At 41.5% G+C, this 15471-nt stretch overlaps 1 protein-coding gene across 7 annotated transcripts in view; it reads left to right on the top strand.

Annotated features, from left to right (window-relative positions):
• The first annotated feature begins 4934 nt into the window (after positions 1–4934).
• The window catches only part of cspp1a (centrosome and spindle pole associated protein 1a), a 67838-nt gene continuing 57301 nt past the window's right edge, over positions 4935–15471 (top strand). For 5 of the 7 annotated variants that reach the window (XM_078398705.1, XM_078398702.1, XM_078398701.1 and 2 more), the window contains exons 1-5: positions 7523–7572; positions 8711–8823; positions 9350–9467; positions 10618–10721; positions 11444–11524. In XM_078398705.1, coding sequence (XP_078254831.1) covers positions 7542–7572; positions 8711–8823; positions 9350–9467; positions 10618–10721; positions 11444–11524 — 447 coding nt within the window. In that variant the 5' untranslated portion in view covers positions 7523–7541. Of the gene's footprint in view, positions 5040–5089; positions 5449–7522; positions 7573–8710; positions 8824–9349; positions 9468–10617; positions 10722–11443; positions 11525–15471 lie in introns of those variants that run through there. The other 2 variants (XM_078398703.1, XM_078398704.1) reach the window with 2 other exon arrangements.

Raw genomic sequence — 15471 nt, forward strand, 5'->3', positions numbered from 1 at the left:
GGCCGCCACCGGCGTGGGGGGAGCCGAACCACTCACACGCAAGAGCCGCTCGCAACCCCCGCCCACATCACGCGCCTCCCTTGAAACCTCCTTTGCAAATCGATTCTCGAAGTAAGGTCTCTTTTATTTCATTTATTTCACCTCAACGCAGCAGGGTTACATTGAAAAGTATCACCGTGGGCCCTGCTGTGGAGGAGGTGGAATAGGCGAGCTGCTCAATGACACACATGAGGCAGTACCGGCAAAGCCTGTTGGTCAAAGTAAACGTGGCTGTGACCATTCACTAACAGAATAAAGGGCACTGCCGAAGTAGAAAATACGTCATTTACTTTACATTTTATTTCTATTTCGGATTTCGTTTAACTTGATTTTTATGGTGACGCAAGGATCAACCCAATTTGTCAATAAAAGTACAAAGAGTGAAAAAGCTGGAAAAACTGCAGGTGTTGTATTCCATTGAGTTTAAAATAACAGCCTTAGTGTTAAATTACACACTAATAAACTAGTCTGAAGAAGGGTCTCGACCCGAAACGTCACCCATTCCTTCTCTCCAGAGATGCTGCCTGACCTGCTGAGTTACTCCAGCATTTTGTGAATAAATACCACTAATAAACTAAATCACAAAGTGACAAGATCCCCTGTCCAGGACTATAAATTGAATAGCACAAATGTCCGAGAAATTTTTAATTCACATTTATTCTTGCACCTTCAGTCTAATATAAAGGACAGTAAAATTATTGCAGTTTATGTACAAGGCAATATATCATCTTCTTTATTTAATCAATTATAAAATCTTACAACGTATTTATACAAACCAGAATAGCACAGATGCTTGAAATCCAAAGTAAAAACGTAAAATGCTGGAAAAACTCACATGATCCAGCCATTATGGAGAGAACCCGAACTAGAGAAAGCAAGAGATGGAACTGTTTGCAGATTTAAAGGAAGGGGTTGGGGTGGAAACAGGAGAGAACAACATTTAAGGCATGTGAAGGCAGAAGAAAATAGCAAATCACAAAGTAAACAGGAATACATTGAAACAAAGGATGGGTCAATAGAAGGTGTCACTGGGAAAAATACAAAATAAAATAAGGCACTGCCATTGCTGGAATCTTGAGAACAAGACAATCTGCTGGGGGAATTCAGTGAGTCAGGCAGCATCTGTGGACGGAAATAAACAGTTGACACTTTAGGTAGAGACCTGTTCTCCAGACTTAAATATGGAGGGGAGATAAACATTATTAACAAGAGGGATTGGGGCATGATAGGTTGATTTAGGTGAGGAGAGGTGGATTAGTAGATGGTCGGCTGGGGGAGAGAGGGGTGGAGATAACAAGAGGGGCTGGGATGTGATTGGGGTGCAGGTGATGGAATCTGATGAGAAGATTTAATATGGGGCCAAGTAAGGGAGATGGGTAGAGTAATGAGATGGGTGGGCAGATGGGAAGAGGGGAAGAGTAATGAGATGGGTGGGCAGATGGGAAGAGTAATGAGATGGGTGGGCAGATGGGAAGAGTAATGAGATGGGTGGGCAGATGGGAAGAGTCTGAGAGATGGGTGGGCAGATGGGAAGAGTCTGAGAGATGGGTGGGCAGATGGGAAGAGTCTGAGAGATGGGTAAATGGTGTGGGTGAGGAAGAAGCTAGGCAAGAGGGTGTGGGGAGTTATGCTAAAAGAAAGATGTGTGTGGGAGGATTAGGGGTGGACAGAGAGACGGGGAGAAGGTAGGGCAGGCTACCTGAAATCAGCAAGTTCAATGTTCGCTGCCAGTTTGTAGAGTATTGAGGACAAATATGAGGGGTTGCTCCTTTTTGGTTGATCTTGGCCTCACCCTAGTGGTGGAGGAGGCCGAGGACAGATAGGTCAGTGTGGAATTGCGGAGGCCAATTGAACTGGCTACGAGCTGGGAGTTCCAAGTGGCATGGTGCAGAGTGCAGGTGTTCGGCAAAGCAGTTGCTCTCACTGACGTAAAGGAGCTAACATTGAGTGCACCTAATGCAATAGACGAAGTTGGACTGGTAAATCTGCCTCACCTGGAAGGCTTGATAGGGTCTCTGGATAGTGGTGTGGGTGGACAGGTGTTACACCTTCTATGGTTGCAGAGGAAAGTGGTTGGGTAGGGAGGAGGGGGTGGATGGGGAGAGATGAGCGAAGCAGGAAGTCATGAAGAAAGTGCTTCCTACGAAAAGCAGAAAGGGGAAGATGTGACAGGTGGTGGGATCACGTCGTAGTTGGCAGAAATGAAGAATGAATTGCTGAATACAAATGCTGGTGGGATGAAAGATGAGGATCAGCAGGACTCTCCCTATTCTGTTTGGGAGAGGCAGAGTGAGAGCTGTGTGCAGGAAATGAAGGAGATGCAAGTGAGGGCGCCATCAATCACAGTGGGGGAAGCCCCGATTCCTGAAGGAGGACATCTCTGATATCCTTGAAAGTCATTGTTTTACAACACAGAAACAGACCCTTTGGTCCAAATTGCCTTTGTGAACTGAACTCATTTTCCTGCATTTGGCCCATATACCGCCAAACGTTTCTATCTATGCATCTGTCCAAATGCCTTTTAAACATTGTAATTGTACCCACTTTTACCACTCTCTCTGGCAGCTCCTTCATTCACTCTCTGTGTGAAGAACTTGTCTATTGGGTCCCTTTTAAAATATTTTCCCTCTCACCATACACTTATACCCTGTAGTTTGAATTCCCTACCCTTGGGGAAAAACTCATTCACCTCATAAGGTCTAGACAGAGTGAATGCAGAGAGGATATTTTCAGTAATGGGAGAGTTGAGGATCAGAGGCCACAACCTCAGAAAAAAAGGACAGATAAGGAGGAATTTCTTTAGGCGGTCGAACTTGTTGCGACAGACAGCTATGGACGCAACTCATTGGGTATTTTTAAAGCTGAGATTGATAAGTAAGGGCGTTAAAGGGTACAGGGAGAATGCAGGAGAAAGGGGTTGGAGGAAAAAAATAAATTAGTCATGATCGAATCACAGAGTACACTTGATGGGCCAAATGGTCTAATTCTGTTCCTATGTCTTATCTTCATTTTTATAAACTTCAATAATGTCACCCTTTAGCCTCCCACAATCTGGGAAAATCAGTCCCAACCTATCCAGTCTCTCCTTATAAATCAAGCTGTGCAGTCTCAATACCATCTTCGTAAATCTTTTCTATACAATCTCTACCTTGAAGGGGGAGGGAGGAAGAGTGGGTCAGTGGAGCAGGTGTGTCAGCAGTGGATGCCTGCTGCTGTGTTGGTCTTTCCCATGATTTTAAAACCAAATGAAAATGAATTCTTAAGAGTTCATAGACGACACCACTGTAGTGGGCTGTATATCAAATAACGATGAAACGGAGTGCAGGAAGAAGATTGAGAACCTCGTACCAAGACAACAACCGTTCCCTCAATGTCAGTAGGACAAATAAGATTGTGATTGATTTTAGGAAGTGAAGCAGTACCCACCTACATTGATTGCACCGAAGTAGTGTTGGTCGAAAGCTTCAAGTTCTTAGGAATAAATATCACCAGCAATTTGTCCAGGACCAACCACATCGAAGCAATGGCCAAGAAAGTGCAGCAATGCCTTTACCTCCTTAGAAGGCTTAGGAAGTTCAGCATGTCCTCAACAACCCTCACCAACTTTTACAGATGTGCCATCAGGACTTTATTAGGATACATCACAGCATGGGTTGGGAACGGGAGGAGGTGGAGGCGTGAACAGCAAACCACTGGTCTGAAGATAGACACAAAATGCTGGAGTAACTCAGCGGGATTCTCAGCGTGACTCCAGCATCTCTGGAGAGAAGGGATGGGTGACATTTTGGGTCAAGACTCTTCTTCAGACTGAGAGTCAGGGGAGAGAGAGACTCTGCCTGGCCCATGGAGTTACACCAACATTTTGTGTCTATCTACTATGTTTACATATTCTGTATGCTGCTGCAAGTCAGAATTTCATTGTTCTATCTGGGACATATGAGAATAAAACACTCCTGACTTGACACTTTTTCATTGTTGACTGAGGGGAAGGTGACAATGAGGCATACAAACAGTAAAATTAATCAGTGAAACTAGTGGGAGAACTCGGGTGGGTGGGGGAGGGACGGAGATAGAGGGAAAGCAAGTGTTACTTGAAGATAGAGAAATCAATATTGATACCACTGGGTTGTAAGTCGCCTAAGCAAATGTATGAGGTGCTGTTCCTCCTCAGACTGGTTTCATTGTCGTGATTAATTTCACTGTTTGTATACCTTGTTGTTAGCGTCCCTTCAGCCAACAAGGAACCATTCTACATTTCCTTGAGCAGCGTCTGCTTTGATCTGTCGTTTTGATACCTCACCCTTCCAAATCTCTAGTCTCCCTCTCCCGACTCTGTCTGAAGGGTCTCGACTCGGAAATGTCACCCATTCCTTCTCTCCAGAGATGCTGCCTGTCCCACTGAGTTACTCCAGCATTTTGTGTCGACAGACAATAAACAATAGGTGCAGGAGTAGACCATTCGGCCCTTCGAGCTAGCACCACCATTCAATGTGATCATGGCTGATCATTCTCAATCATCTACAGACAATAGACAATAGGTGCAGGAGTAGACCATTCGGCCCTTCGAGCCAGCACCACCATTCAATGTGATCATGGCTGATCATTCTCAATCATCTACAGACAATAGGTGCAGGAGTAGACCATTCGGCCCTCCGAGCCAGCACCACCATTCAATGTGATCATGGCTGATCATTCTCAATCAGTACCCCGTTCCTGCCTTCTCCCCATACCCCCTGACTCCGCTGTCCTTAAGAGCTCTACCTAGTTCTCTCTTGAATGCATTCAGAGAATTGGCCTCCACTGCCTTCTGAGGCAGAGAACTCTGGAGGGAGGGACGGAGAGAGGGAAAGCAAGGGTTACTGGAGGATGGTTGGGTGTGAGCGGGGCCGTGATCACGCAGGATGGGCCTGGAGGGCCCGGAGCAACAGATGGGCGGCAGCGAGCGGGCGCCTCTCGCGCAGCCTGGTTTGAATCTTCCACAAGGAACGGTGGCCGCGAGTGTAAGCAGTCGGCGGTTAGCGCGCCTCCGATTTCCCACTTGGCGCCCCACTGCGAGCGAGCAGGAGGCAATCACCCCGTCCCGCCGTTACAAGCCTTCTTGTACGGGTTGCCGGCGCTTCTCCGGGCAGGCCGAGTGCCGGGCCCGGCGCTGTTGTCCATGTTGCTAGGGCTACTCGGCTTCTCCCGACCGCGTAGAGACTCGTCCGGCCACCTCCACCCGCCTTGACAACTGTCCGGGGCATGTTTGTGTTGCTCTGCGCGGGTGGCCATTATTCAGCGTCTGCTTACAACTGAATTTATTTTTCGCTTCATGCATATTTAGTGGTAAGATCGCTCCTTGCAGTCTGCGGATCAGTTTCAGTAGAGATGAGGTCTGTTTACCAAAGTTGCTTGACGACGAGTGCATCAGTAAGTTCTGGAGAAGTAATTGACCATTTTTTGTCTTGTTTATAGAAATGTATTTGCTTTTTAGACTGTGCTCTGATAATGTTACCGACTGCTTGGAAGTTGGCAGGAGAAAGTTGGTCGTGTGAAGTATAATGAAATTTGATTAACCGAGTTAACGGAAATTGTGGCAAACAAAGAACTGCAGATGTGTAGGAAGGAACTGCAGATGCTGGTTTACACCGAAGGTAGACACAAAATGCTGGAGTAACTCAGCGGGACAGGCAGCATCTCTGGAGAGAAGGAACGGGTGACGTTTCAGGTCGAGATCTTCTTCAGGTTTATACCAAAGATAGACTCGCAGTGCTGGAGTAACTCAGTAGGTCAGGCAGAATCTCTGGATAAAAAGGATGGGTGACGTTTCATGGTGGGACCCTGCATTGGCCCTTGCTTTCGATCTGAAACGTCACCCATCCTTTTTCGCCAAAGATGCTACCTGACTGCTGAGTTACTCCAGCGCTGTGGCTATATTGGAAACTGTGTTGTGAGAAGTGCACTGAAACTTGGTTTCCGAAGATGAGGATTAAAGAAGGAACTTTGCAGGTTAAATTGTTGAAGAGTCAATAGTGTTTTGTTGAAATGAAGAAATGCAGATGCTGGTTAAAACACAAATGTACTTTGAGTCTGAAGAAGGGTCTCAATCCAAAACGTTACCTATCCAAAACGTTACCTATCCAAAACGTTACCTATCCAACGTTACCTATCCAGAGAGTCTGACCCGCCGAGATACTCCAGCACTTTGTATCCTTTAGTGTTTTATTCCATCTGTTCTGAAACAGAACAATGGGATTCTTACTTTTAGCAGCATCATAACGGATTTCTAAACACTCAATTGATAATATAATAAACAAATTAAAAAACAATCAATTTAAAAAAACAATATAGTGCAAAAACAAAACAAAGCCCAAAGTCCTAAGTCTAATCAAGGTAGTTTATAGTTCAAAGTTTAGTTGGAGTTCGTAGTGTTCAATAGGCTGATGTTACTATTCCTGAACCTGAGCGTTACACTTTTCAGACTCCAAAACCACCTTCCTGATGACAGGAGTGAAATAACAACATGGCCAGGGTGGTGTGGGTCCTTCATGACGTTGGCTGCCTTTTTGAGACAGTGAGACAGTTTGAGTTGAGATGCAACCAGTCAATATGATCTTCTACCAGACAGCTGTAGAAGTTCAAGAGAATTTCTGTTGATGTACCAAATTTCTGAAATCTTTAAAAGAAGTAGAGGCGTTGATGGGCTTGCTTTATGATTGTCTTAAAGTGTTAGTTCTAGGATAGATCTTCAGAGATATGTGTGCCCAGGAACTTGAAATTGTTGACTCTTTCCACCACCGACTCGTCGATAAAGACATGTTTGTAGATCCTAGGCCTTCTTCTTTTAAAGTCAATAATCAGTTTCTTGGTTTTACTGATATTGAGAATAAGTCTGTTGTTCTTGCACCATTCAATCAGACGATCAATCCTCCTTTATTCTGACATCATTTTCCACAATTCATCCATGAATGGTGGTGTCATCAGCGAATTTAAAGATGGAGTTGGAACTGTGTCCAACTACACAGTCATTGGTATTGAATGAGTAGAGCAGGGGGCTGAGCACACTGCCTTGAGGTGCTCCTGTGTTGATGGTTATCAAGGAGGAAGTGTTGTTGTCAATTCATACTAATTGTGTTTTTATGATTATGAAGCTGAGGATCCAGTTGTAAAGGGATGTACAGAGACCCAGTTCTCTGAACTTGGTAGCAAGTTCAGAGGGATGATGGTGTTGAAAGTTTTGCCACCAGTGCTGTGATTAAATTAAAATTAACATACAATGAATTAATAAATAGATTTGATTTTTTGCGACTATTACTGAAAGCAAAGCTGTCAACATCCACAGTATTATTATACTGTGAAACTGACAGCAACATCTGGGGTACATTATAGATGCAATTTTATACAGAAATCCAGAAGTTATTGATCCCAATCCATCGCACGTGCTGGAGACATACAAGACTTCAGTTGCTGGAATCCAGAGAAAACTGCAAAGTGCTGGAGGAACTCCAAGCCAAACAGCATCTATGGTGGGAAATGGACAGACAATGTTGTGGGGTAGGAACGTTCTTCAGACTGATGCAGTAGTGGGGAGAAAGTTGGAAAAGAGATGTGAGGGGTAATGGGGTAAGAACTGGCAGATGATAGGTAGTTTTGGGTGGTGAGGGATGATTGACAATTAGACTGTGATATTTTGCCTTGTTATATTATTAATTCCATTGTAAATATATTCATGGTATATAAGTATTTCACTTCAGTAATAAAGATTTTAAAAACAAATTAGCTACCCAGGAGAGTAAAATAAATTGGTTGACAATTATTAAAAGTTGAGCTTTTAAGTTTTAGGCCTATGCTAATTGTGCTTTATATCTGTAGACATAGTGCATTTTATCACAATATATTTGTTGCTTCTTCTGAACTAATTAAAAAAATTGCATGGTTTCAGCTTCCTTATTACTGCTTAGGAAACGGGATTATTGATTTTTGATAATACGTACAAAGTTGGCACTTATTTCTAAGCTGTGGATGTCCTTGAAAAAGTGCCCTTTTAAAACAATTATAGTTTGTGTGATGAAAACTTCCCACATGGATTGTGATTTGAAAAATACTAACCTGGCACGTCACGATGATTTGTGACTTGAGGAATGTGTGATGACATTCCCACGCTTCTGCGACATTGTTCTTTAACATTGATATTCTGTGGTGCATTTTGTAGCTGATGTACACTGCAGTACATCAGCATGGGAGGGAATGAAAGCTCAGGCAGAAATATGTTGCTAATCAAGCAGATTGTTTTTCTGGATGGAGTTGAGCTCCTTGAGTGCTATTGGAGTTATATTCACCCTGGTGATTATAAAGTACTCCGTCACACTTCTGATATATACCTTTTAGATGATGAAATCGCTTTGTAGAATCAGAAGATGAGTGACTCAGTGCAAAATGACTTGCTTGTAATCTCAAATATGTCATTATCGTCATGGTAGTTATACGCTGGTCCCATTAAGTTTTTGATCTAGAGTTGTCTGCCACCCCCAATCCTCAAAGAGGCCATTATGCTGAAATAGAAAGCTTGTGAGGAACATTTTGCTTCAGATTATTCGCCCTTTCCCATTGACTCACCTGGAAGCTTGTCAAAGTGATCTTTCATAATCATAGAACCAAAATTGTAATTTACAAAATGTAAATGTTTTTGTAGGTGCTTGGCTGACAATGGCAGATCTATTGGAAAAGTTTCTTGTGGAACAAAGGGCCAAATTAGCACAAGATAAAATCGAGCTGGACCAAGATCCACCATATATGGAGATGAGAGTAAGTCAAGAAAAATTAATATCATTGGCCTTGTGAGCTAGAATTTTAGTTAACATCTAAATGTAATTTTCTAAAGTAGAAACCTTTGTTTTGTTTCACACATATAAATGCATCAAACTCTGAAGGGATTTTTAAAGAAACTTCATATACAATGAAGACTAGAATGTTTAAATGCTGCTGAATAGCAAAGTCAATTAAAGCTAAACTTGGCTGATGATTGAGGGTAGATTAGTGAGTTTATCGCCCAGGCTTGAACCTTAAAGCTTGGAAAAGAAAGTTTTGTAAAGAAGTAGGATCAAGAGGGACAAGCAGGTAGCATTAATAGATATAAGTTAATGATATAAGATCATTAATTGATGGTTCAGTTATGTATTATCCTGGGAGGCTATTTTAGTGCTAAGCAAAACTAATAATGCATGCTGTATGTAGATTTTATTCATTTTTGTGATTGTGATGCATTTTTGATATGAGCAGTTTGAGATATTTCTAATATATAACTTCATCTGCCCCCATTCCCCTCTCCCAGACAAAGTCTTCGGAACCATTTGGTAAGACTAATCAAGCAGCTCACTCATCAACCAATGCAAATAGCCACCCAACCATGCAACCTATGAAAGACAATCTACAAACTGATAGATCTAAAGGTACGTTGATAGCATCCAACAGATAGCAAATAGAAAAGTAGGTCAATTGTTCATATTATGCCTCTGAAAAAATCAAGTGCATGATTATGTACCATTGTATTAATTTACAACACAAACGATATTTGGTTTACCTTCACATTTGAATAACAATTCTACTAATTTCATGTCACTGATTTTACAAAGTTTCTTCAGTTGATATTTTTTTACTTCACAGTTTTTGTACTTTTTATATTCATTTTCTCCTTTTTTAAATGTTTATATTCATCTATTTCAGTTACATTTCTCAAGTCAAAGGTTTCAAAGGTCTTTTATTGTCACGTGCCAATTAAGATACAGTGATATGCGAATTACCATATAGCCATACGAGAAAAAAAGTAACAAGCCACCCAACTACATAAAAAGAAAATATAAACATCCACCACAGCGGATTCCCCACATTCATCACTGTGATGGAAGGCAAAAAAAGTCCATTATTCTTCCTCTTTATTCTCCGTCGGTTGGGGTGATCGAACCATCTGTCGGGACGATCGCAGCTCCTGCAGCCGGCAGTCGAAGCTCCCGCGTCAGGGCGATTGAAACTCCTGTGTTGGGTTGGTCGTAGCTCCTGCAGTTTGGTGTTTCCGATGTTCCCTGACCCGAGACCTCGAGCTCTGTGATGTTAAGTCCGCAAGCACCCACGGTTGGAGCCCAGAGGTCGGTCCTTGGCAAAGGTATCGCGGGCTCCGCGATGTTAAAGTCCGCAGGTGCCCGCGGTGGAGCTCCGGAAGTCAGTCTCCAGCAAAGGCCGCTAACTCCTCGATGTTAGGCCACAGTGCGGATGGAGATACGATATGGAAAAAAATTGCATCTCTGTCGAGGTAAGAGTTTAGAAAATGTTTCCCCCAGCCCCCCCCCCCCCCCCACATAAAACAAGCTAAAGAACACTAAAAACATACATTTAACACATACTATTAAAACACAAAGAAGGAAGAGACAGATAGACTGTTGGCGAGGCAGCCATTGTTGGCGCCACCCGCCACCCACATGGACAAAGTTGAAAATAATTGAAAACAGTTCATTTTAAATCCATATGGTAAGTAGGTTAATTTGTACAAAGAAGCCTGTCGTAAAACAAAAGCTAAATTGTATGTTTTAAAATATATATTTTTAGATGAAAACTATGGGTTAAGTCTGCAACTTGGATTAGAATATGATCAAAAGAAACAGAAATTGAAGGAGGAACTTCGGCAAGACTACAGACGCTACATGGCTGAGGTAGAGTACTGCAATTAAGTATTATGCCAGTGCCATTGTGTAACAGTCATTTCTCCTCGCTGTATGTTCTGAAAGCATAATTACTGCCTTTTTGTTTAAAGCTCTGGGCAGTTTGGACAATTCTACATTTCTCTTGCTCACTTTTGAAACTAGATAGCAGATGTCAACATCTAATTAACTTGAGTGTGGGGAAGGAAGAAGAAATTTACAGCTAAGTTTGTTATATCCTCATCTATCTGCAAACGCATTCTTTCAGCAAGTACTGGGTTTTAAGAGTAGGGATTCTTATTTTTTCTTTTATCCTTCATTCCTTCCCAGAATACGATCAACCGTCATCATTACACTACTGAGCCGCTGACAGACAGCTAAGATATTCTTAAAGAAGAGGAGGGGAAATCCATATTGTTGATGGCAGAATGCATAAACTCCATTCATACCTTAGGTCAGGATCAAATAGTGAGGCAGCAACACTCTGTTAACAGGTTGGAGCAAAATGCAAAGGATAAAACAAGTAATGAGGCCGAATAAGTACAAAATAATACTATAGATGATAATGCTATCTATTTGAGACTTTTTGGGGGTTTGGCATGGTGCTAATATCCATTGCATTAAAATTACCTGATGATCTGTAGGGTTCCCAAAAAAAGAATCATCAGCTGAAAAGTGTAATCAAAGAAGAGATTTGTACTTTTAAAGTTGATTCTAGGCTATTGCTATTCCAGAAAAATGCTAGGATTCAAAGGGATTTGCAGCCCACAGTCGAGAGCCTTTCGCTTCCCATCTCTGACAGAAGATCGGCAAAGGTAAGTTTATAGAGAAAGTTAGTACCATGCTCTAAAGTTTAAAAAAAAATTTAGTACCTAAATAAATAAATACAATGAAAATGTATTTAACGTTAGTGCACATTGCTAAATTTATAATGAGTTAAAGTTAAGCAGATAAATGGATGTTAGCACAGACAATGTTGATATATTGCATCATGTTCTATCATAAAAATCTCTATTATCTTCAATTCAATTTATTATTGCGAGCAACCCTCCTTTCCTTCCAGTCTTCCAGGATTGAATTTGAAGTTTTCATCCATTAGTTTAAAATGCTTTGTTTGATCTCTAGCACTATACAAATGGAGCCATTGATTCAGTCCACCCCATCTCCATGGATCAACCTGTTGTGTGCCAGCAATTGCCCGACTCCTCTCTTCTCTTTATTCTGGCTATCTCCGCTCAGCTGTCAGTCCAGAGGAAAGGTCCTGATCCAAAGCACATACTGTTCATTTTCTTCCACACATGCTGCCTAACTTGTTGAGTTCCTGCAGTGTTTTCTTTTTCAAGCCCTTTACAAAATTGAGAATCAATGCCCCCATCTGACTAGGTGTATAACACCTTCAGGACATAAATTGATTTCAATGATTTCAGATAAACTAAAATAGAAACAGAAAGCGCTGGAAATGCTCAGGAAGTCAGGCTGCATCTGTGGGAAGAGAAACAAGTTAACTTTAAAAGTGGAATGTTCTTTGTCTGCACTGGGAAGGAGACACACAAAGCTTGTAAAGATGCATGGAGGGAGATGTCTCTGATAAATTGAAACTGGGATAACCGTGGGGATAAGTTGTAAACAACTTTGACTGGCCAGTGATGAATGTGAACTTAATCTGGGAAATGTGGGAGTTGTGAAATGCAGAGCAGAGACATGTCTGGGTATGCCCTACACATGCAAAGAGGAAAACAAACAAGAAAAGGGGACAAATCAAGCAGAGCCAATGTCACAGGTGGATGACCGATATAGATAGAAATCAAGTTATTAATTACCAAGTCTTCTAGTCTTTAAATACTTAGATCTTTATAAATTAAAATAAATGGGTTTCAACAGTGAAATTTGAAATATTTGTGTTTAACTTTACTCTCTCTCATAAGCTTCAGGTGGTTCACAATGTAATTGAACTTGCCATCTAAATATCGTGGGTGATTTTAAATAGATTTCTGTAGTGAGATGATAATTAACTTTATGCTTAAACCGCTGGGTCGTAAGTTGCCCAAGCCAAATATGAGGTGCTGTTCCTCCAATTTGCATGTGGCCTCACTCTGCCATGGAGAAAGCCAGGACAGAAAGGTCTGCATGCGAATGGGAAGAGGAGTTAAAATGTTTGGCAAACGGGAGATCATGTAGACCAAGGTGGACTGAGCGTAAGTGTTGGAAGGAACTACAGATGCTGGTTTAAACCGGAGATAGACACAAAAGGCTGGAGTAACTCAGCGGGTCAGACAGCATCTCTGGAGAAAAGGAATAGGTGACATTTTGGGTCGAGACCAAAGATAATAGAGCAGAGCAAGATAGACCACTCGACCCTAAAAACCATAGTATGTCATGTCGCCATTTTAGTAGGCAGAAACTTGCAGAAACATTTAAAAAGAAAAAGAACAAAAATCTGTGAATTGATAGATGAGATATATTCTGCATTTTTATGGTATCATCATACGTACTGTTCCCCCAAAACACTGATTAGACTGCGAGAGGCATAGCGAACGGCAGGTTTTGCCTACTAAAATGGCAGACATTATGCTCCTTTGCGTACTACACTTCAGTATAGGCGATTTCAACGGTGTGGTTCATCTTGCTCCTCTAGAATCTTTGGTCGAGACCCTTCTTCAGACTGAGAGTCAGGGGAAAGGGAAACGCGAGATATAGATGATGTAGAGAGAAAAAGAGCAAATCAATGAAAGATATGCAAAAAAGTAAAGATGACAAAAGAAAGCAGGCCATTACTAGGTTTTCTTAATGTAATATCTGTTTGGTGTCTCCTTAATTTAAGGATAATGATATTTCTAAACATTGCAACTGTTTTAAAAGGGGGAAGGGATTATATTTTAATTGTCTGGTTTCTCTTAAAATTATGTCCTTGAATTTATAGTGTACTTCCGATATGACACAGGGAGGCTAAGTTAAACTTATTCTCCTTTGTATATTGTATTGTATATTTTTGCTCATCTTACTGCTGTATGTCCTGACATTATGAGCATTCTACAGGGCATTACTTATTCACATTTAATGGTTGTGCATCTCATATGTTAAACTTACATTTTGTCATAAACTCCATGTATGCTTGGATCAGTTTGACTTCAATTTATTACATGATAATCAGTTACAAATTGCAACTAATTACTTGTGTCAACAGTGTTGTGAATACAGTTAGATACTCTTATTGAGATTTTGTTTTGTTGCAATCATGAATATCACATTGTATAGAGGTCTCTCTGGGGCCAGGGCAATTTGATGACGTCAAAATGAATCATGGGTGCAGGACTTTTGTGTAAATTATGTCACAACTGACTAAAATATTAGCAGAAATGCAAAATTAATGTTGTTCAGGATTACTTGTTTGTGACATAATTACTCTTTTAATTATATAATTGATACATAATGATGGACATCTTTGAATTAAGAGTTTTGCAGATTTTATCTATTTAATGGATTGCAGAGTTTAGTTCTCTTGGGAATTTCATTTTGGCGAATTGGAAATTCAGACCATTAGTAGGAAAGTACAAAATGATTATTTACTCTCTAGTGTAAATATTGTTTGTTAAGAAAATTTTCAAGATATTTTACTAAATCCAATAGTTTCTCTATCCTTCAACTACTTATCTGGAATGATTTTACCTTGTATGATTTTGTTCATAACATAGTAAGGGGACGCAAGGGGAAGGTGCTGGGACTGCAGCTATCTACAATATACATTAGTGACTTAGATGACGGGATTAAAAGTAACATTAGCAAATTTGCAGATGACACAAAGCTGGGTGGCAGTGTGAACTGTGAGGAGGATGCTATGAGGATGCAGGGTGACTTGGACAGGTTGTGTGAGTGGGCAGATGCATGGCAGATGCAGTTTAATGTGGATAAATGTGAGGTTATCCAGTTTAGTGGAAAGAACAGGAAGGCAGATTATTACCTGAATGGTGTCAAGTTTGGAAAAGGGGAAGTACAACGAGATTTGGGTATCCTAGTTTATCAGTCGCTGAAAGTAAGCATGCAGGTACAGCAGGCAGTAAAAAAAACTAATGGCATGTTGGCCTTCATAACAAGAGGAGTTGAGTATAGGAGCAAAGTGGTCCTTCTGTAGTTGTACAGGGTCCTAGTGAGACCACACCTGGAGTATTGTGTGCAATTTTGGTCTCCAAATTTGAGGAAGGACATTCTTACTATTGAGGGAGTGCAGCGTAGGTTCACAAGGTTAATTCCCGGAATGGCGGGGCTGTTGTATGTTGAAAGACTGGAGCGACTGGGCTTGTATACTCTGGAATTTAGAAAGATGAGAGGGGATCTTATTGAAACATATAAGATTATTAAGGGATTGGACATGCTAGAGGTAGGAAACATGTTCCCGATGTTGGGGCAGTCCCGAACCAGGCCACAGTTTAAGTCCCGGCCACAGTTTAAGAATAAGGGGTAGGCCATTTAGAATGGAAATGAGGACAAACATTTTCACTCAGAGAGTTGTTAAACTGTGGAACTCACTGCCTCAGAAGGCAGTGGAGGCCAATTCCCTGGATGCTTTCAAGAGAGAGTTAGATAGAGCTCCTAATGATAGCGGAGTCAAGGGATATGGGGAGAAGGCAGGAACGGGGTACTGATTGTGGATGATCAGCCATGATCACAGTGAATGGCTGTGCTGGCTCAAAGGGCCGAATGGCCTACTCCTGCACCTATTGTCTATTGTCTATTGTCTAACAGTTAATCGGAAAATAAGCATTTC

This window comes from Rhinoraja longicauda, chromosome 4, assembly GCF_053455715.1.
Source record: "Rhinoraja longicauda isolate Sanriku21f chromosome 4, sRhiLon1.1, whole genome shotgun sequence".
Taxonomy (NCBI): Eukaryota; Metazoa; Chordata; class Chondrichthyes; order Rajiformes; family Arhynchobatidae; genus Rhinoraja; species Rhinoraja longicauda.